Raw genomic sequence first — 23,783 nt, 5'->3', positions numbered from 1 at the left:
TGAACTAAATAGATTTGGGAGGACCAGGGGATCTCAATTTATGCAAGGCCAGAATTAGGACAGATATCTGGAGGTGAAGAGAATAGTGGACCCCTAGAACAGACTGCATGCTCATGCAACGGAAGCCGATTTGCTGAACTCCTTCAAGCAAGAGCCAGACCAGGTTCTGGCTGGTGCAGAGACCACTTTGTACAAAAGGTAGGTGCTGCATGACAGGACAAGAGTAAATTCCTGAACTTGTTTTGACAGCCTAAAGCAGGATTGGAGAGAAATTTTTCCAGATTTTTTCTTCTGTCCAAATTGCCCATGGCTTTTATCTGACTTTGCTCGTCTCCTAGGAGATTACATGCTTTCAGGTGGGGGATGGCATCTATATATTATGATGTTCACAGCATTGCAGTTGTGAGGAGCAGGTGGATGGACCAGAGGGTCTTTCCCTGACTGTCGTTGTTTATATAACAGGAACACCAATAGCTTCCCTTGAGATATCCCAATTTTTTCACTGGAAGTAAATGATTTAGCATAATTCTATGTTATTTATTTTAACTTTTTTGGTTTCAAAACGGAAAAGTTCAGGTTTAGAAAGACCATAGCAAATTTAGCCAAATATCTAAAAAGATTTCCACAAATCTCCGTTCTTCCGGTTTACATTATTTTGAAAAAGTTTTTAAAAAATACAATAGGCTGCTAACTCCAGATACGGTATGGCAGTCATCATTTTTTTTGGAGGTGGAGCAATCCTTCTTTGATGAAGATATATGCACAACGTCATTAGTAATTTCCTTATACAACTAGGATGTCAGGAAGAAAAAGAGGAGAAAACAGGAATATTGTTCAAATAGACAATTTGTTTCAACAAAATAGGTCAGGCAAAACCAGAGAATTTGATTTCAAATTATGCAAGGCCAGACTAGATTAGATATCTGAAGCTGGTTCTTTACCCAGAGAATGTTGCATCTTTGGGGCAGAATGCCTGTGTTCCCCATCTAAGTCACACACCACTCTGACTTGGATATAAATCACTGTTTTCATTGACATTGGGTTAAAATCCTGGAAATCTCTACATAACAGCACTGTGGGAGTATCTTCACCACACGGATTGTAGCAGTTCAAGGGCAACTAGGAATGGGCAATAAATGCTGACCTTGCCAACGATGCCCACATCATGCGAATAATAAATTTTAAAAATCTGGCCCCTCAAAGATACTACCTTTAGTTACTTTCCACCAAAGATAATCAACAGGTGACCTACGAGAATTCTATTATTCTGGAGGGGGGCACACAGCGGAAGATTTACAATACCAGGTACTTAACACATTACTGCTTATAAAACCAGCACTATGCACAGCGAATTGACTAACCAAAAGTTGAATAAATCAAAGGAGGAAGGTGGTCAGGCTTTTGTCTTCGTTCAAAGATTAATGATACTTTTGAATTAATCCACATTTTTTCATTCAAAAACATTGGGAATATTTAACTTGGCCCATGGGAACTGGATGCCTGGGTGCAGCGAATATCAGAAAAATTGGCAATTAGAGAGCATGCCCATAAACTAACTTGTCTGATTTGTCCATTACTCATCACTATCCCCTTTTCCTTTCCAGCATCTCTCCATGGGGATAGCAATGAAGTAGCTTATGATAAATAGAATGTTGTACTCAGAAGCCTTCAACTGATCCAAATTTTCCCCAGCTGAATCTCACTTCCCAGCCTTCTCTATTTTGCACTCTCCACCAAATCAAGCTGGATTAGAGATGCTTTGTCCAACTGCCTGCTGACATGAAGCTGGTCATGCAAGTAGTACAGACTGTTTGGACAATGAGAAGATACACATACAGTATTAACATTTTTTTTTGGGTGGGGGTGCAGGCAGAACTTGGTTTGTTATTTTATTTGACTGTCTGGATAAATGTCTATTGTAAATCCATAGCCTCATTGAAAATTGCATTTATGCAAGTCTGTGGAATAATACTCACTGGTCTACAAATAACAGTTCATAAGGAGCTGGCTTGTCACAAACAGGACACATCCACGTAGGCTTTTTCTCATTCATCTGGATATAAAGCGCTGCATCAAAACACTGTAAATGCGTGCAGGTAATACCACGACAGGGAACCGAAAGCCGCATCTTGCCAAGCTGTTGAGTAACGACATTGGAAAGTTAGATTATTAGTGTATATAATATAAAATGCCTCTAAAGTCCAATAAATGCATTTTTGACATTGTGAAGAACAAATTGCACTGACACTTAAAATTTCTGTTGTGTTGCAGTGTCATTATTTAACTGAAGCTTTAATTGATGTCTATTTGACATTAATATAGATGGTACAACTCCACCTTAAGGCACATTATAATGGCATCAAGAGAGTGCGACTCAGAGTAAGACCATTGACCTCAAGAGCTTGTACTCTTCAATTTATCTTAGGTTAATATGCTAATTCTCTTTCTTTAGGCCTATTACAATTTATTTGGAAAATGGAAGCCTGTATTTTGATAACATCACTGTTTTCAATTACAAAATGATGAAGGGTTTGACAGAGTAAATAGGGAGAAATGGTTTTCACTGGTAAGAGGATTGGTAACTAGAGGCACCAGATTTAAAATAGTTGGCAAAAAAAGGGTGGAGATTTTATGATGATCTGGAATACACAGACTGACAGCATAGTGGAAGCTGATTCAATAGTTCCAATGGAAATTGGATGGCTACATAAAATTTAAAAAAGCTGGAGGGCAATGGCGAAAGACCAGCGAGTAAGATTAATTGGTAGCTCTTTCAGGGCTGGCAGAAGGACAATAGGTGTTGTTTAATTCTATGATACACATATAGTAACAAAGTGTGTAACAATAGGATATAGTTATTCATTTATGAATATTGCTACATACAATATAGTATGGAAATATATTTATGCATGTTGTTACAGCCTGAGCTCCATTACTGAAGAACCTGAGAATATTCATATCACATTGTGCATTGAAAACTAGCTCCATACATTCAGAAACTGAGTGCAGACTATGACAGCAATTTCCAAAGACCCAACAAAATTTGGGTTATTGATTCTAGGAGAGGGGCTTATTCTGAAAAGTGCTATAAAAGAATAAACATTCTTATCCAATAGAATTCACAAAATTGCTGCAGCATGCACCTGGTTTACCGCAGCTTGTGTGAAATTAAAAGCAAAGCAGATAAACCAACTAAGCTTTGCAGTCCTGCCACATCCAGTTGTAAATGGTAGAGGACAATTAAACAACTCACTGGAGGAGGCAGCTCCACAAAGGTCCTCATCCTCAGTGATGGGGGAGCCCAGCACATCACTGCAAAAGATAAGGCTGAAGCATTTGCAACAATCTTCAGCCAGAAGTGCCGAATGGATGATCCATCTCAGCCTGCTCTGGAGGTCCCCAGCATCACAAATGCCAGTCAATTCGATTCACTCCATGTGATATCAAGAAATGGCTGAAGGCACTAGATACTGAAAAATGGGCCCTGACAAATTCTGACAATAGTACTGAAGACTTGTGCTCCAGAATTTACCACACTGCTAGATAAGCTGTTCCAATACAGCTACAACACTGGCATCTACCTGGCAATATGGAAAGTTGCCCACATATGTCATGTACACAAAAAACAGGACAAATCCAACCCGGCCAATTACCGCCCATCAGTCTACCCTCGATCATCGGTAAAGTAATGGAAGGGGTCATCATCAATGCTATTAAGCAGCACTTACTTAGCAATAACCTGCTCACTGATGCTCAGTTTGGGTTCCACCTGGACCACTCAGCTCCTGACTTCGTTACAGCCTTGGTTCAAACATGGACAGAAGAGTAGAACTCCAGAGGTGAGATGAGTGTGCCTGTCCTTGACATCAAGGCAGCATTTGACTGAGTGTCGCATCAAAGAGCCCTAGCAAAACTGGAGTCAATGGGAATCAAGGGGAAAACTCTCCGCTGGTTGAAGTTATACCTAGCACAAAACAGTGTCAAGCTTCTTGAGTGTTGTGGCACCGTCCAGGACAAAGCAGCCTGCTGGATTAGCACCACATCTACAAACATTCACTCTCTCCACCACCGATGCACAGTAGCAGCTGTGTGTACCAGCTACAAGATGCACAGCAGGGATTCACCAAGGCTCCTGAGACAGCACCTTCCAAACCTACGATCACTACCAGCTAGAAGGACAAGGGCAGCAGATAGATAGGAACACCACCACATGGAAATTCCCCTCCAAGTCACTCACCATCCTGACTTGGAAACATATCATCGTTTCTTCGCTGTCGCTGGGTCAAAATCCTGGAACTCCCTTCCTAATAGCACTGTGGGTGTACCTACACCACATGGACTGCAGCGGTTCAAGAAGGCAGCTCACCACCACTTTCTCAAGGGCAACTAGGGATGGGCAATAAATGCTGGTTTGGCCAGTGAAGCCCACATCCCATGAATGAATAAAAAAAAACTATACTCCGTGCATTCACATACATGCATAGTAACCCTGATTTGATTTTGTTACTTTCTCCCTCAGCCTGACTTTACCTATTAGCACTAGTATATAGAATAGTAAGATATCTGTCCCTCCCAGTATTTTGTGCACCCTGGTATTCCTCTCTAATGGTATTCCTCTCTTGGTTCCCACACCCCTGTCTATAGTAAATAAGATTGGGGAGTTGCAAGCGCAGTTTACCATGTGGAAATATGATGTTGTTGTGATAACAGACCTGGCTCAAGGAAGGGCAGAACTGGGTGTTAAATATTCACAGGTACAAGGTGTTCAGAAGAAATAGGAAAGGAAGGAAAGGAGGGATGGGAAAGGAGGAGGAGGGGTGGTGGTATTGGTTAAGGAGAGCATTGCAATGCTGGAGAAAGAGGATGTCTCAGAGGGTTCAAGGACAGAATCAATTTGGCTACAGCTAAGGAACAAATAGGGTGCAAATACATTGCTCGGTGTAGTCTACAGACCCCAAATAGCGAGAAAGACGTAGAAGAACGAATCTACAGGGAAATTACAGAGTGATGCAAGCATTATAGAGTAGTTATAATGGGTGACTTTAAATTACCTGAATGTAGACTAGGACAATGGTAATGTAAAGGATGGAGGGGCAAAAGTTCCTAGATTGTGTTCAGGAGAATTTTCTACAGCAGTATGTGTCCAATCCAACAAGAAAAGACCTGGTTATTGGAAATGAGGTGGGCCAAGTAGATCAAGTGTCAGCAGGTGACCATTTAGGAGGCAGTGATCATTGTATTGTATGTTTTTGGATGATGATAAAAAAGAAAGGTAGGCAATCCAGAGTAAGAATAATTAACTGGACAAGAGCCGACTTTGATGGGGCAAGAACGGAGCTGGGCCAGATAGACTGGAATGAAAGATTGGCAGGAAAACTGTAGCTGAACAATGGGCTATCTTCAAAAAAGAATTGGTTTGGGCACAGTCAAGGTATATTCCATCAAAAGGGAAAAGTAGGGCAAAAAAATCCAGAGCTCACTGGATGAAAAAGCAGATTGAAATTAAGCTAAAGAAGAAAAAGTGGGCACTTATGACAGGTGTCAGGTAAAAAATACAATTGAGAACCAAAAGGAGTATGGAAGGTTCAGTGGGGAGATGAAAAAGTATATTAGAGAAGCAAAGAGGGATTATGAGAAAAGACTGTGAGCCAACATAAAGGGGAATCCCAAAGTCTTCTATAGACATATAAATAGGAAAAGGGTGGTAAAAGGAGCAAAAGGAGGGATAGGGCCGATTAGGGGCCTAAAAGGGAATTTTCACATGGACAAAGAGGCCATGGCTGAGGTATTAAATGAATACTTTGCATCCGTCTTTACCAAGGAGGTAGATGCTACCCAGGCCATGGTGACAGACGAGGAAACTATCACTAGAAGAGCTCAAAATTGACAAGGAGGAAGTGTTGAATAAGCTGTCGGTACTTCAAATTGACAAGGCACCAGAACTGGATGAGATGCATCCAAGGTTGTTGGAAGAAGTGAGAGTAGAAATTGCAGGCGCACTGGTCATAATCTTTCAGTCTTCCCTAGACTCGGGGGTATTGCCAGAGGACTGAAGAATTACAAACATTACGCCCTTGTTCAAAAAAGGTTGTAAGAATAAGCCCAGCAATTACAGACCAGTCAGTTTAACTTCAGTGGTGGGCAAGATTCTAGAAACAATTATTCAGGATAGAATTAGTAGTCACATGGAAAAATATGGGTTGATAAGGAAGAGCCAGCATGGATTTCTAAAGGGGAAATCATATTTAACTAACTTGGACTTTTTTTGAAGAGGTAACAGAAAAGGTCGGTAAGGGTAATGCTGTTGATGTGGTGTACATGGACTTTCAAAAGGCATTTGACACAGCGCCACACAACAGACTTGAGAAAAGTTATTGCTCATGGGATAAAAGGTAGCAACGTGGATACAAAATTGGCTGAAGAATAGGAAGCAGAGTGTTATGGTCAATGGATATTTTTCAGGCAGGAGGAAGGTGTGTAGTGGAGTTCCCCAGGGGTCAGTATTGGGACCATTGCTTTTCCTGATATACATTGATGATCTAGATCTTGGTGTGCAGGGGACAATTTCAAAGTTTGAGGATGATACAAAGCCTGAGTGTGTTGTGAACTGTGAGGAGGACTGTGTGGAACTTCAAGAGGACAGACAAGTTGGTCGAGTGGGCAGATAGGTGACAGATGATGTTCAATGCGGAGAAGTGTGAGGTGATGCATTTTGGTAGGAAGAACATGGACAGACAATATAAAATAAGGGGTGAAATTTTGAGGAGGGTGCAGGAGCAGAAAGACTTGGGTGCATATGTGCATAGATCATTGAAGGTGGCAGGACAGGTGGAGAAAGCAGTTAATAAAATCCTGGACTTTATTAATAGGAGCACAGAGTACAAGAGCAGGGAGGTTATGCTGAATTTACATAAAACACTCGTTAGACCTCATCTGGAATATTGTGTACAGTTCTGGGCAGCACATTATAAGAAGGATGTGAACACACTGGAGAGAGTGCAGAAGAGGTTTACAAGAATGGTTCCAGGGATGAGAAACTTCGGCCACGGGTATAGAATTGAGAGGTTGGGTCTGTTCTCCTTGGAGAGAAGGCTAAGAGGAGATTTGATAGGGGTGTTCAAAATCATGAGAGGGCTGGAAAGAGTAGATAGGGAGAAACTGTTCCCGCTCGTAAACGGATCAAGAACGAGAAGGCACAGATTTAAAGTGATTTGCAAAAGAAGCAGATGTGACGTGAGAAAAAAACTTTTCCACACGACGAGTGGTTTGGGTCTGGAATGCACTGCCTGGAAGTGTGGTGGAGGCAGGCTCAATCGAGGCATTCAAGAGGGCATTAGATAATTATTTGAATAGAAACAATGTGCAAGGGTACAGGGAAAAGGCAGGGCAATGGCACTAGGTTATAATGTTCATCTGGAGAGCCAGTACACACATGATGGCCAAATGGCCTCCTTCTGTGCAGTTAAAATTCTGTGATTCTGCCTCTCCATTGCTCTTTCTTCCTTTAAGATGCTGCTTAAAATCTACCTCTTTGACAAAACCTTTGGCTATCTACCCTAATATTGCCTTGTGTGACTAGGCATCAGATTTTGATTTACAACCCTCCTGTTACATTTTATGTTAAAAGGTGCCAAATAAATACATGTTGTATCATGTTTTTAAGCATAAATATGAAATGTTATTCTGCCAGTTTGACCTAGTCTTTCTTCAGTGTCAAAGATTCAAACCCCATCATAAGAATTGAGCACACAATGTGGGCCAGTGCAGTGGGTAGCAATATCACATTGTTGGAAACGCTGTCGTTTGGGTGATTCCATTGATTGTGTAGATGCTAAACCATTCCAATGGTTATGTAGATTATAAAGATAACAAGGCAGTATTTGGAGACAATATAGTTCATCCAGTGTCTCAGCTACATTCCAGCTTCATTCAGCATCAAAGCTTAAATTAACTAGTCAATTATCCAAATGCTGTCTGTGGGATCTTGCTGCATACAAATTGGTTGTTGCAGTTACCTGTACAATAGCTATTTCCTATAAATGAAGCTTTTTGAAATGTTTAGAACCAAAGCACATACAAACATATTCCTGATTTAAGTCAAACAAAGCTGTGATGAAATTAAATAGTCTTTGCAAAAAGCAGAAACAACATTCACTATTATTAATTTTTTAAAACCAAATATGTTTGATGATTTTTTTTCAATTTTTAATAGTGGGAGAATTTGAGATTTACTGTTCTTTTACTAGTCTTGAGAAAATATTCTGCAACAGTATAGGAATACTTACACTACACATAAGAGAAACACGGAGGCCTGTGGTGGTAACATCATTGTCGGGTTCCAGTCGAAGCTTTTTTCGAACTTTAATGTAAAAAGGATGATTTCTGTTACCAAAATTATACCAACAGATACATATTGATGTGAAACAATACTAACAATAACTCTGATCTTGCATTCAGAAAATATACTGCTTGGAAGAAGAATCATGAATTTGCAACTTTTTGAATCTTTGTAAATCTTTAATCTAGCACACACAAATCATATAGCACAGAAGCAGACCATTCAGTCCATTTTGCCTGTGCCAGCTCTTTGAAAGAGTCTCTTTTAGTCCCAAATGCCTGTTCTTTCCACACAGCAATTTTTTTCCTTCAAGCTTATTTACAATAAAAAGTTACTACTGAACCTGCTTTTCAGACAGTGCATTCCAAAGCACACAAAGATATTTGGACAAAAATGACCCATTTAAATCATTTGTTGATGTTCATCATGTTAAGCAACTGGTAACTTGTCTAGTATGAGACACCAACCCCAGGCATTCAATTCAACTGATACGTTTAATGCAGCTTTGGATTTGAGCTCAAAATCTTAGCTTGGGAGACTGAACATTCCCCTTCAGAAGAGAGTGGCAAATATACTTGACCATGAGGAATTACCTTGATCTACTATTTTCTTTATTCTTTCATGGGACCTGGGCATCACTGGCAAGGCCAGCATTTGTAGCCCATCCCTAATTGCCACAAATGAGTAGCTTGTTCGATCATTTCAGTGGGCTGTTAAGAGTCAATCACATTGCTGTGGGTCTAGAGTCACATGTAGACCAGAACAGGTAGGGATGGCAGATTTCCTTCCCTAAAGGGCATTAACGAACCAGATGGGATTCAATGACAATTGATATAGTTTTATACTTACCAGTACTGAGCCTAGCTTTCAATTCGAGACTTACCACTACAGCAGAATCTCCCGTTATTGTGCAACTTCTGTTTAGGAAGCTCCAACATGTTAATGGTATGTTAAAATTTCTAAGCTTCAACTTCAAATTTTAGAAGTAATTGAAATTAGTCAAATAAACACCTTATAACATGGTCATTGCCTGCACATCTCAAAGTTAAGACTGCCGTGCCAGTGACCAGCATGCTCATTAAATGATGGAAACTAGTAAGTAAAACTTGAATATATAATCCCATTTCTGGCAAAACATTCAGCGGAGTGGTTTAGAAAAGAATGACCATGCTTCCTGTTTTAGAGAAGCAAAGGATAGTAAGCAATAACATGTTTCTCCCCTGTCAGCTAACAGTTTACTACAGTGGTGCTCTGGATTTAATAACTCCCACAACAACACACAAGAATTAGGATCAGGAGTGGGCCATTCGATCCCTGGAGCCTGCTCTGTCATTTGATAAGATCATGGCAACTCCACTTTCCTGTCATCTTCCCATAACCCTCAACTCCCTTGCTGATCAAAAATCCAATTAATCCTTGAATACATTCAATTACCCGGCCTCCACTGCTGTCTGGGGAAAAAGAATGCTACAGACTAACAACTTTCTGACAGAAAAAGAATTCTCCTTACCGCAGTGTTAAATTGTGGCCCCTAGTTCTAGTCTCTCCCACAAGGGGAAACATCCTTTCAGCATCCACTCTGTCAAGTCTCTCAGGATCTTATGTTTCAATAAGATCACCTCTAATTCTTTTAAACTCCAATGGGTTTAGGCCCAACCTATCCTCATAACTCCTTCATCCCAGGAATTAGTTGAGTGAGCCTTCTCTGAACTGCTTCTAATGCAATTATATCCTTTCTTAAGTAATGAGACCAAAATTGTACTCCAGATGCGGTCTAACTAAGGCCCTTTACAGTTGCAGCAACACTTCCATACTTTGATACTCTATTCCCGTTGCAATAAACACCAACATTTGCCTTCCTAATCACTTGCTGCGCCTGCAAACCAACATTTTGAGATTCATGTAGCAGGACACCCAGACCCCTCTGTAGAGTTTTACAGTCTCTCTCCATTCAAATAATATACTGCTTTTCTATTCTTCCTGCCAAAGTGGACAAGTTCACATTTTCTCACATTATACTCCATCTGTCAAACTTTTACCGACTCCCTTAACCTATCTAAATCCCTTTGTAGGCTCTCTGTCCTCTTGACAACTTACTTTCCTACCTAAGTGTCATCAGCAAACTTAGCTACCATACATTCGGTCCCTTCATCCAAGTCATTGAAATAGAACAATCACTTGTTTGAATATATCATAATTCAACTATTATATATGAAAAGCCACAATATTGGCACTCTCAGAAAAACTACTTACTTAATTCCCTGGAAATTTCAGAAGCTCTAGTTTCATTTGCCTGAAGTTTGTGCAGTAATTCTGCTACAATGTGTTGCTTTACCAGGTACAAAACCACAGAATACCGCTAAAAGAAATAATCAAAGAGAAACAGTTAAATTCAACGGGCAGATACAAACCTCCTTCAAATCAAATGCTCGTGTGGATGCCTACATAACAAAAACTCACACTTATAATTCAACTCTCAATACGTTATTTTAAGGAATAAAACGTTGGTTCTAAATGGTCACATATAGAGTGCAATGAGGGTTTTACCTTGGCAAAATGTCCCCAAAATATATTTAAATAGTTAGCTCCACGAGATGTCAAATTGAGTAGTGGTGTGATATCAATGGGTCGACATGGCCTTTTCGGTTCTACTCCAGGTTTATTTGATGAAAAGTAACTCTTAAATTAAAAAAAAAGTACAGAAGGTTAAAAACTTTTGGTAATAAAATTCAATGTCAATCAACATTGCAAGTTTAAACCATCGAAGATAATTCTGGCCTTCAAAGTGTTCAACCTAAAGCTAAAGAGCCTTTTGTACAACATATTCACAATATCTCAAGCTTTTGAGGAAACATCACAAATTTTCAAAGTTTTCTCAGGAGAAAATATTCTTCTTCACTCATATGGAGGGAGGCGAAAGCAACAGGAAATTAAAAGCTTTTTATTTCTGATTCAGGAGCATAAAAATAACCTCAGGGACAGAAATCTCAACTACAAATTAGTAAATTTGATTCAACTGTGCTAGTGTTCATGCCTCCTCTCACCTAATCCAATTAGCATATCCTTCTAACCAGGGGTCAATGAATGACCAGAAAGAGATCTTGACACGGGATGTGGAAAATAACAGAATAGCTTAGCCAAACACTGTTCTTCAAAAACAAAGGCCAGAATTTTTACCTCGCTGGGCGGGTGCGCGCCCGACCCGAACGAGCGTTAAATGACGCGCGATGACGTTGGGCGAGTGCCCCAATGTCATTGCGCCACATTTCGGTCGGCAGGCATGCGCGGGAGTCAGCAGCGTGCCATCATCTCGGTTGGTGGGCAGGCGAAAAGGCCAAGTGGCCGTTGCATTTTTTTTTTAGAAACCTCATCCACGGACAGGATGAGGTTTCCAACAGCAATTTAAAATAAAATAGTAATCCTAACTTTTTCATTAATAACATGTCCCTGTTCATGTGACAAAGTCACATAAGGGAGCATGTTTTGTAACATTTTAAAAATCTTTATTTTTGATTTTTTATATCTTCAGCTCCTTAAGGCAGCTCTGGACTGTTGTAAAGAACATATCTTTTTACTTTCCATTGGACTGTGAATTAAAATTACAATGGCTGCAGTTTGAAAGACATGTCCAGTAGAACAGGATGAGATATATATACAATGTTGCAGTCCTGGAACAGAGCGTGTCATGAAAGACAGGATGGTGCCAGAAAGGAGTCCTGGACCAAGGGAGCTATCTGGCAACAGCGTTTTAATTGGCTCCTGACCAGGTGATCAGATTTTGTGTGAGGGCAGTGAAGCTGAATAGTTCATAGCCTGAAAGGAACTCCTGTCAAGAGGCAAAGAGGAAACTCACTGTTAGAGACATTGAGACATAGAGATTAGAGACATAGAGGCAAGTGCTCAACCAGTGAACTAAATACTGAAAGTGCTGGAAGGCCACCTCGTGTCATCGACAAGAACTGAAAGGAATTAGAAAACATCAATCAAAATCAACCCATCAAATCCTGTACTCCAGAATTGGTGCCGTTGAACTGTTTTATCCCACCCTTAAAATCCATGTTTTTGTGTGTGTATGTATGTGTATCTGGGTTTAAGAAGGGGGTACAGTTTAAGTTATAGTGTTAGAAGTTAGCAGTTCATATTTCTTTCTTTTGCCACTGTTTAACGACAGTTTGTTCAATAAACAGTTATGTACTTATTAAGTTTACAAACCTGGTGCTTGTATTCTGTTAACCTAAATTAAACAGTTAGGGGTAGAATTGGGCCAATCTGGTGGTTTGGTCAAACTTTTCACACTTGTCGCAGCTCAAGGAACAGTGGGGCTTGACATTACAGTGCACTCTCAGGGAGTCATAACAACACTGCAATACTCTGACTTCAAACTCCATTCCCCATTCTGTTCTCAAAACTAATCTCTTCCATGAAACCATCCTCCTATTCTCAATTGTTTTCTGACCAACTCTCTCCCTGGGCCCAATGCCAGTGAACAACTGCTTTCCCCCTCTTCAAAACTTCTACAGTGTATCTCATTAAAAATTGCAGCTTTGATTCTGCTATTTGTCCATCAATCTAGCTGTTCTTTCTCTCAAAGTTCTTGAAACATGTTATCAATGCCAAACTCCTCACCCATTTCTTCCACCATTCTCTCTTCAAATATAGTCAGTCTGGTTTTTAGCCACTCAACACCAATGAGTCTTATAAAACTTTCAGCAATTCCTCAATCATTCCACTCCCTTCACCATAGGTCAGCTCAATTGCTTCTCCATGGTGGCCCTCTGTATGGAGTTATTATGCCATGTCTGCTTGGTCTAATGTGGTTACCACATCTTCTGAAAAAGAGCTGTACCATAGTCAGCTCCAGCATGGCAAAACGTTCCATTTTTAATCGTCCTCTATTTCACCAAATTTCAGCAACTATCCATAAGCTTTGAGGTCCATGACCGGATATCCGTTACCTGGCTATACCTTTACACCACAACTGTTTTTGTACTTCCTTGCCATGTGAATGAGCCAGAACTTATTCCAGCTGAATATTAGCAAGACAAACCCATCTTTTGGATGAGATTTTAAACTGAGGCCATGTCTGCCTTCAAATGAATGTAAAAGATCACATGGTACTATTTCAAAGAACAACAGCGATTTCTCCCAATGGTTTGGCCACTATTTATCAATCAACTTAATAAATAAACTATATAGTCTGTATTACATTGATGGTTTGTGGGACCTTGCTATGCACAAATTGGCTGCCGTGTTCCCTGTATTACAAGATGATAACACTTAAGGTATTTCATTGATATAGGAATAAAAAAAGTTAAAAAAAATATAATTTTTTTGGTTCAATTTTATTTTAGTTAATGATTACAAAACCTCAATTTTGAGATCCAGTGTGTCTCTATTTTGTCAGTTTTTTGGAGGCAAAACACTTGAATATTATAGCGGTGTACAAGTTGCTGTCCCTGTTATTTGAAGACCTAAAATGCACATGAAAATATGACCTGCTTTTTATTTAAGGGGAAGTTAGATATGTACTTGAGGGAGAAGAAACAGAAGGATAAACTGATAGATAAGTAATTTGAAGTGGACTAAGTATGGTACTCACCATTAGCCTGCATTGGTTCTAGACTTGACATGATTATGTCTTCAGTGAATTAATTAATATTGTGCAGAATGTGATTGCCCCTGATTTCATTTATTTTCATCTGATCAGGAACACAGCCACTAACATTTTAAGTGGCCAATTTTTAATATTTTCAGTTCATGCATCATGATCCTGTAAAAAAAATGTTACTGTGATGCTGAACTCAGGAATAAGCATCTTCTACAAAAACCCAAAATCATGATCATTATCAGTGAGGCAGTGGGTGTTATTCTCTGGATATTAAGAAGGCATGTGATAAAACTGTTGTATTTTTATCTAACGATGTTATTTTGTTTTAATTTGGCACAAATTAGCAACCTCACTCAGAGGCCACAGAATAGGCGGTGTGAAAAATGGAAAAGCAGTCTCACTGCTGCAGTGGAGAATACTCTTCTGAGATTAGGTCAATGGTACATTGTTGGTGTAATGGGGGAAACTTTAACTGTAACTAGCTGTGTTAAACTGAGATGGGCTTGTCTGTTGTTAACACTGGTTTTCTGATATGGAAAGAATTGCAAATTTCAACAAACATGCGTCACCCTGATCAGCACAAAAGTGTCAGGAAATTTACAATAAAAACTCAAGTTGTTGTGCAAAGGGAATTCAAAAGCAGCTCTGTCCTGAAGCAGTGTCGTTGTCTTTCTGATAACAGGCTTGAGAGGGATTCAAACACAGTTTTCGAACCTATGCAAACTGTGATTGATTCACTTTCTATTGGCTGCATTTGAGGGGAAGCTGGATCAACATACCTTCTATTCCTTTCTCCTTTTGTAAGATGATTGGGGAAAAGGCTCAGGTGGAACATAACCAGCATGGACCAGACAGGCTGAATGGTGCTTGTGTGCTGTATTATTTCAGGTAAAGCATTTTGGAATGTACTGAGATTATGAAAGACATAACATAAATGCAAGTCTGTCTTTCTTTATGCAGCTTCCACCCTAATATTTATTTATACTTGTACACTCCCTTCCACTCAGTTCCCCAGGATGCATGCTCAGGCAGGGCTCAACAGTACACTTGCTTGACCTCAAACTAATATTTCCATTTCACCCAACAGCACATCCTTTTCCCACACCCATTTCTTCCACTCATACCTTGTCCACTCTATCCCATACCCGGTGCTTCCTCTAACTGCTGTTTGCTGTATGCAGCTAGCTTTGTTGCACTGGGCCAAGTCACATACAAGCCATGCTTGGAGATTTTCTGAGCAAGCTCCCAATTTGTGTGTAGAAATTAAAGATAGGCTACCCATAATCATTTCAAATAGGATCCTTACAGCTGGATGATCATCTCATCTGGCTGGACTGAAATCAAACCCTGGTTCCAGTGGTAAAAGAAGTCTCAAACCCTTTCATTCTGATCCTACAAGGTACAGAAACAGTCGCTAATTACAAAATTCCTAGCATCAGGCAGCATTCAGTGACAATCAAAGAACTAGTTCATTGTAACACTTGCTGTGCTTTAGAACTTGCAGCTTAATCAATGAGCAAACGGGCTAGTCTGATCAAGATATGTTCTACAAAGACAGAGAGAGAGAGAGACAGAGAGACAGAGAGAGAGAGAGAGAGAGAGAGACACACAGAGAGAGAGACACACAGAGAGAGAGACACACAGAGAGAGAGACACACAGAGAGAGAGACACACAGAGAGAGAGACACACAGAGAGAGAGACACAGAGAGAGAGAGAGACACACACAGAGAGAGAGAGAGACACACACAGAGAGAGAGAGAGACACACACAGAGAGAGAGAGAGACACACACAGAGAGAGAGAGAGACACACACAGAGAGAGAGAGAGACACACACAGAGAGAGAGAGAGACACACACAGAGAGAGAGAGAGACACACACAGAGAGAGAGAGACACACACAGAGAGAGAGACACACACACAGAGAGAGAGAGACACACACACACAGAGAGAGAGAGACACACACAGAGAGAGAGAGACACACACAGAGAGAGAGAGACACACACAGAGAGAGAGAGACACACACACAGAGAGAGAGAGACACACACACAGAGAGAGAGAGACACACAGAGAGAGAGAGAGACACACAGAGAGAGAGAGACACACAGAGAGAGAGAGACACACAGAGAGAGACAGAGACACACACAGAGAGAGACAGAGACACACACAGAGAGAGACAGAGACACACAGAGAGAGACAGAGACACACACAGAGAGAGACAGAGACACACACAGAGAGAGACAGAGACACACAGAGAGAGAGACAGAGAGACACAGAGAGAGAGACAGAGAGACACAGAGAGAGAGAGACAGAGAGAGAGACAGACAGAGAGAGAGACAGACAGAGAGAGAGACAGACAGAGAGAGAGACAGACAGAGAGAGAGACAGACAGAGAGAGAGACAGACAGAGAGAGAGAGACAGAGAGAGACAGAGACAGAGAGAGAGACAGAGAGAGAGACACACAGAGACAGAGAGAGAGACACACAGAGACAGAGAGAGAGACACACAGAGACAGAGAGAGAGACACACAGAGACAGAGACAGAGAGAGAGAGACACAGAGACAGAGAGAGAGAGAGACAGAGACATGGAGAATAAATGTGAATTATTAAAATAGGAGATGGCATGGTAACAGCATAAGAAACTTGCTATGAACAGGCCATGGCTTTACATCAGGGACAGTAATTTTTTACCCCACTATTACTAGCAGATCATTTCCATCCTATCGCTTCTGCTAAATACTTCAATATTGGTGACTAAAAAGTATTTTGATTTTGCATATACAAAGTTCTGTTTTTCAAGTTTCAGTACCAAGTTGTAAAATTCGTTTGCCTTGTCCTCATATGCAATAAGTTCCAGCTTACCGTAAAAGGACACACTCTTGAGTTTACTTTTATTGACAAGTAGGGAGGATACTGGTCTTCTTGAATAAATTCTGTATCTGAATGGCAAATCCTTAAAAATAAAAAAATATATTAATCCTATGTTGAAAAAAGAATTCCCTACCACTACTTCCACCATCACACCTCTTCTTTAAGAGGCCAAACTCTAGGCTGTAGTTCTTCTTAATGCCAGTATTCTTTTCAGATGCCAAGAGGTGCTGTTCCAACACTCGTTTTAACCTTAAGGCCACAACTTTAACATGCTGATTCCAGCAGCATGACCAAGAGCTAGAGGAATTTGCCTATTAGAGACAGTTGATTGCACCCATCAGGATTCCAACATTTTCCTTGAGGCCAAAGTTCTGCCACCAGCTACCAAGAAAACACAGGATATTTGCCTATGTTGTACTGGAATAAACTATGAATACAGTCTGCCTATTTATTTGAATTACAGGGGAGGAAGAGAGAAAGGAGAGAGGGGAAAAAAAAACAAGTTTGAGTCTAGAAAATGGAAGTTTGACCATTACCAGGTTTAGTATTTTTAATCCTAGGCTAATGCTCAACACACCACTTAACATACACATAATTATCCTGGCCTTCACTTATAATGCAAGAATCAACCAGGATCCAATTCAACATTGGCTCCACTTATTGTGAATGGACCATCTTCAGTCTAAACTCAGCAGGTCTGGCAGCATCGGTGGAGAAGAAAAGAGTCGACGTTTCGAGTCCACATGACCCTTCGAAGGGTCATGTGGATTCGAAACGTCGACTCTTTTCTTCTCCACCGATGCTGCCAGACCTGCTGAGTTTTTCCAGGTAATTCTGTTTTTGTTTTGGATTTCCAGCATCCGCAGTAGTTTTTTGTTTTCATCTTCAGTCTAGACTATTGTCAGACAATGTCACCCCACTCTGCTCGCAATTTAAGTCTCCCAAATAACAGGAGGGTTTAGAAGCAAAGAAAATCTGCTATGCACAGGGACTGCTCTCTCACGAGTCTGGGACACTCTTGAAACAACAGAAGCTTCAGTTGCTTAAGGTCCAGAAGGACTGTGATTTCTCATTACATGAATAAAATTGAACTAGCCATTAAATAAGCAACAGGTATCTAATTACATTAGATATCGTGCACACTTCCTGTGTCACACATCCTTTAATACTTTCCCCGTCACATTTTCTTGGTTAAACACCATTGTTTATAAAACAATGTATCAGCAGGCTTGAGTGATCAACATCACAGGAGACCTGCCAGTATATTTAATTTAAAAAAGGAATCACCTGCAATGTTTCAAAACAGTTTCGAAATAACGGCTTGCATTTACTTGGAACATTTTCCTAAGTTAAAAATGCTAAGATGCTTCACAGGAGCAGGCAAAAAATATTAGGGTGGGTGATTAAAAGAAAGTGGCAGTTTTTGACACATTTTAAGAATTTCATACATGGGATGTGGGTATCACTGGCAAGGCCAGCATTTACTACCCTTGAGATGGTGGCGGTGAGCTGCCTTCTTGAATTACTGCAGTCCATGTGGTGAAGGTACACCCACAGTGACGTATGGGAGGGAGTTCCAGGATTTTGACTCAGTGAAGGTGAAGAATTGGCAATATAGTTCCAGTTAAGGATGGTGAGTGACTTGAAGGGGGAACTTGGAGTTGGCGGAATTCCCACCCACTTGCTGCCCTTGTCCTCCTAAGTAGTAAAAATTGATAGCTTGTGAGGTGTTGTTGAGGAAGCCTTGGCAAACTGTTACAGTGCACTTTGCAGCCACAGTGCCCCTGTGGTGGAGGGAGTAAATGATTAAAGTGGCAGATTGGATGTCAATCAAGCCAGCTGTTTTTCCCAGAATGGTATCTAGCTTGAGTGTTGTTGGAGTTGCACAACCAGGCAAGGAGAGAGTATTCCATCACATGCCTGACTTGTGTCTTGTCGATGATAGAAAGACTTTGGGAAGTCAAGAGGTGAGAAAAATGCCACAGAATACCCAGCCTCTGACCTGCTGTTGTAGTCACAGCATTCATGTGGCTGGTCCAATTAAGTTTCTGTCCAATGGTGAACCACCCCCAGCAAACCCCACTACACCCCACACAGGATTTTGATGGTGGGCGAGTTTGCGATTGTAATGTCATTGAATGACATGGGGAGATGGTTAATTTTTCCCTTATAGGAGGTAGTCATTGAATGGCATTTGTGTGGCACAAATATTACTTGCCACTTCACATACAGATATCAGCAGAGTCTTCCGTTCTCTTCTGTAGACACCAATGCCACTCTATGTGAAACCAAATGAATGAGAAATCAGAATGTCACAGCATAAAAGGTCATCATCTCTGTGCTGGCACTTTGAAAGAGCTATCCATCTGGTCACATTCCTTGTTCCCTCCCATAGCCCTGCAAATATTTTTCTTGTATAAATCCAATTTCTTTTTGAAATTTATTGCAAATCTGGTAGTTGCAGGATAGGGAGCAAGAAAATTCCAGTTAGTTAATTCATTATCTCGAAATATTGATGGTGCCTGGAACTGTTTTGTTTAGTGAACAGCTTTGAGGTTTCTACAAAGAAACAAGGAGGCCATTCAGTCCTCGAGCTGGTTCTGTCACTCAATTAATCATGGCTGATCTGTTCAACTCCTTATCTGCCTTGTTTCCAATATCCATTAATACCTAACAAAAATCTATCTCAGTTTTGAAATTTAAATTAACCTACTCTCAATAACTTTGAGGGAAACAGTTCCAGATTTCCACTACCTTGTGTATGTGTGAAGAAGTCTTCCTTACATCAGCCTACAACCTACATGGCCAAGGGTCTGCAAAGCCTGCATTAAAAAAATATATTTCAACTAAATCCTGCATTTTTATACACAGAAATGTATCACTTGTCATATAAAACTCAAGTTCAATTGTACAAGGAACAAGCATTTCTCAGCTGACAATTTCAAGGTCAAGGAGCCTCATTTGTGGGTTTACTAAATATAATCTTGTTACACTGTCCATTTTCACTCAGAACTGGTTACAGTAACTATTCTCAATTTTAGTACCAGGCAGCAAAAATGAAGTCTTAGCTACACAGCTTTGCTGAGACTACCTTCCACCCACCATCCAAGGTATTGCAATGAAAACACAGATGACCAAAATATCCACCAGCAGCAAAATCACGTTCATCCCACACAAAACCACTGGCCAAAAACTGAAAGAAGTTATTCTCCTCTTCCTCAAATTTCCATTGCATAGACAGAAGTATAGAGACTGGAATGTCTTTTCAAGTTGGAGGGCTGAAGGACAGTAAATAAAAACCCTTTATAAATAAATTCACACCAAGAAAAAGCCTGATCATATTACCCATCATTTCTTGTGACAAACTGAACTGGGCAGAAAACAGAATCACCAAAGCAAATTTCAGTCTTTCTACAATAAACTTGCTTAACTATGAAACTAAGAAAAAATTTGCTATCAGTAAGAAACAGATACCGCAGGCAACTGCACAACTTAGATAAGATGGCTCAAAGTACTCCAGCAAGCAAAATATAAACATCTTGTTCTGGAAGGTTGACCGCAAGGGGCTGCAGGTGATAGATAGAAAGTTAAAGAAAGATGGATAGCTCTCTGGGCAGGTTCAAGCCCCATGGCTTGAACAAAGGGTGCAGAATAAAATTGGTTATTGTGCTTTTAAGAGAAGCTTCATAGGACAGTATAGGGTCAATACAGAAACTCCTGAAAAGGAGTGTAAGAGATTGAACATCATGGAGATCTTTACTGTAGTCGAAGATTGTAGTCCCAGCAGATTGTAAGAAGGAGGTCTGAGAGAGATGCTGGTTGATCATCGGGAGAAGAATCTACAATTAACAGGAGCCAGCCACTTCAGGTGATTGAGTAAAAAAAAATTCATTCATAAGATTTGGGTGTCGCTGACTAGACCATAAGACATAGGAGCAGAAATTAGGCCATTCGGCCCATCAAATCTGCTCCGCAATTCAGTCATGGCTGATAAGTTTCTCAACCCCATTCTCCCCGTAACCTTTGATCCCCTTACCAATCAAGAACCTATCTCGGTCTTAAGTACACTCAATGACCTGGCCTCCACAGCCTTCTGTGGCAATGAATTCCATAGATTCACCACTCTCTGGCTAAAGAAGTTTCTCCTCATCTCCGTTCTAAAAGGTCTTCCCTTTACTCTGAGGCTATGCCCTCGGGTCCTAGTCTCTCCTACTAATGGAAACATCTTCCCCATGTCCACTCTATCCAGGCCTTTCAATATTCTGTAAGTTTCAATCAGATCCCCCCTCATCCTTCTAAACTCCATCGAGTATAGACCCAAAGTCCTCAAACATTGCTCATATGTTAAGCCTTTCATTCCTGGGATCATTCTCGTGAACCTCCTCTGGACCCTCTCCAGGGCCAGCACATCCTTCCTGAGATACGGGGCCCAAAATTGCTCACAATATTCTAAATGTGGTCTGACCAGAGCCTTATAAAGCCTCAGCAGCACATCCCTGCTTTTATATGCTAGTCCTCTCGCGATAAATGTCAACATTGCATTTGCCTTCCTAACTACCGACTCAACCTGCAAGTTAACCTTAAGAGAATCCTGGACTAGGACTCCCAAGTCCCTTTGCACTCCAGATTTCTAAATTCTCTCCCCATTTAGAAATATGCCTCTTTTCTTCCTACCAAAGTGCATGACCTCACACTTCCCCACGTTGTATTCCATCTGCCACTTCTTTGCCCATTCTCATAACCTGTCCAAATCCTTCTGCAGCCTCCCCGCCTCCTCAATATTACCTGCCCCTCCACCTATCTTTGTACCATCTGCAAACTTAGCCAGGATGCCCTCAGTTCATTCATCTAGATCATTAATGTATAAAGTGAAAAGTTGTGGTCCCAACACTGACCCCTGCGGAACTCCACTAGTCACCGGCCGCCATCCTGAGAAGGACCCCCTTATCCCCACTCTCTGCCTCCTCCCAGACAGCCAATCTTCTATCCATGCTAGTACCTTGCCTCTAACACCCTGGGCTCTTATCTTACTGAGCAGCCTCCTGTGTGACACCTTGTCAAAGGCCTTCTGGACGTCCAAGTAAATAACATCCATTGGCTCTTCTTTGTCTAACCAGCATTTATTGACTAGGCCAGCATTTATTGCCCATCACTAATTGCCCTTGAGAAGGTGGTAGTGAGCTGCCTTCTTGAACCGCTGCAGTCCATGTGGTACAGTACACCCAGTGCTGTTAGGGAGGGAATTCCAGGATTTTGATCCAGCGACAGTGAAGGAACAGTGATATATTTCCAAGTCATGATGACGAGTGGCTTGGAGGGGAACTTCCAGATGGTGGTGTTCCCACATGTCTGCTACCCTTGTCCTTCTAGATGGCAACGGTTGTGGGTTTGGAAGATGCTGTCTAAGGAGACTTGGTGAGTTCCTTCAGTGCATCTTGTAGATGGGACACACTGCTGCCACTGTACGCCAGTGGTGGAGCGAGTTAATGTTTGTGGATGGGGTGTCAATCAAGCAGGCTGCTTTGTCCTGGATGGTGTCAAGGTTCTCCAGTGTTATTGTAGCTGCACTCTTCCAGGGAAGTGGAGAATATTCCATCACACTCCTGACCTGTGCCTTGTAAATGGTGGACAGGCTTTGGGAAGTCAGGAGGCGAGTAACTCGCCACAGGATTCTTAGCCTCTGTTCTGCTCTTGTAGCCACAGTATTTATATGGCTAGTCCAGTTCAGTTTCTGGTCAATTGTAACGCCCAGGGTGTTGATAGTGGGAGTTTCAGCAATGGTAATGCCATTGAATGTCAAGGGCGATGGCTAGATTCTCTCCTGTTGGAAATGGTCATTGCCTGGCACTTGCATGGTGCAAATATTACTTGTCACTTGTCAGCCCAAGTCTGGATATTATCCAGGTCTTGCTGCATTTGGACATGGATTGCTTCAGTGTCTGAGTCATTGCAAATGGTGAACATTCTGAAATCATCAGCAAACATCCTCACATCTGACCTTCTGATGGAAGGTAGGTCATTGATGAAGCAGCTGAAGATGGTTGGGCCCTGGACACTACCCTGAGGAATTCCTGCAGTGATGTCCTGAAATTGAGATGCATGATCTCCAACAACCTCAACCATCTTCCTTTGTGCTAGGTATGATTCCATCAAGCGGAGAATCCTCCCCCCCACTGTTGATGACCCCTTCCATCACTTTACTGTTGATCCAGAGTAGACTGATAGGGCGGTAACTGGCCGGGTTGGATTTGTCCTGCTTTTGGTGTACCTAGGCAATTTTCCACGATGCTGGGTAGATAAAGTGTTGTAGCTGTACTAGAACAATTTGGCTAGAGGCGCGGCAAGTTCTGGAGCACAGGTCTTCAGTACTACTGCCAGATAGTTCAGGGCCCATAGCCTATGTAATATCTAGTGCCTTCAGCTGTTTCTTGATATCACATGGAATGAATCTGTGATGCTGGGCATCTCTGGAGGAGGCCGAGATGGATCATCCACTCGGCACTTCAGGCTGAAGATTGTAGAAAATGCTTCAGCCTTATCTTTTGCACTGATGTGCTGGGCTCCCCCATCATTGAGGATGGGGATATTTGTGGATCCTCCTCCTCTAGCGAGTTGTTTAATCGTCCTCCACCATCCATGACTGGATGTGGCAGGGTTGCAGAGCTTAGATCTGATCTGTTGACTGTGGAATCACTTAGCTCTGTCTACTGTTTGCTGCTTATTCTATTTGGCACGCAAGTAGTGCGTTGACACCTCATTTTTAGGTATGTGTGAGATGCTGCTCCTGGCATGCCCTCCTGCACACTTCATTGAAACAAGGTTGATCCTCTGACTTGGTGGTAATGGTAGAGTCCTTTCTGTGGATCATCATCTTGACGTGGAGAGGCCTGTGCGTCCCAACGAACCCAATAGCGTTGGCGTCCAGAGCTCATGCTCCTGGTAGCGTCTCCCACAGCGGTAAAGGTCA

General features: G+C 41.4%; 1 protein-coding gene and 1 long non-coding RNA gene across 3 annotated transcripts in view; one reads left to right on the top strand and one right to left on the bottom strand.

The window, feature by feature from the left end:
• The window catches only part of LOC144688755 (uncharacterized), a 35,417-nt gene extending 27,736 nt beyond the window's left edge, over positions 1-7,681 (top strand). The window contains exon 2 of the long non-coding RNA XR_013578472.1: positions 5,822-7,681. This is a non-coding gene — a long non-coding RNA (uncharacterized LOC144688755). The remainder of the gene's footprint in view (positions 1-5,821) is intronic.
• The window catches only part of LOC144688747 (E3 SUMO-protein ligase PIAS4-like), a 124,578-nt gene that overhangs the window by 14,211 nt on the left and 86,584 nt on the right, over positions 1-23,783 (bottom strand). For both annotated transcript variants that reach the window (XM_078555656.1, XM_078555657.1), the window contains exons 6-10: positions 16,808-16,898; positions 10,886-11,017; positions 10,592-10,697; positions 8,286-8,359; positions 1,977-2,137 (exon numbers count right to left, since the gene is read on the bottom strand). In XM_078555656.1, coding sequence (XP_078411782.1) covers positions 1,977-2,137; positions 8,286-8,359; positions 10,592-10,697; positions 10,886-11,017; positions 16,808-16,898 — 564 coding nt within the window. The remainder of the gene's footprint in view (positions 1-1,976; positions 2,138-8,285; positions 8,360-10,591; positions 10,698-10,885; positions 11,018-16,807; positions 16,899-23,783) is intronic.

This window comes from Cetorhinus maximus, chromosome 13 (genome assembly GCF_964194155.1).
Source record: "Cetorhinus maximus chromosome 13, sCetMax3.hap1.1, whole genome shotgun sequence".
Taxonomy (NCBI): domain Eukaryota; kingdom Metazoa; phylum Chordata; class Chondrichthyes; order Lamniformes; family Cetorhinidae; genus Cetorhinus; species Cetorhinus maximus.
The sequence above is the reverse complement of the archived record's forward strand: the minus strand, read 5'-3'. Positions and strand labels throughout refer to the sequence as shown.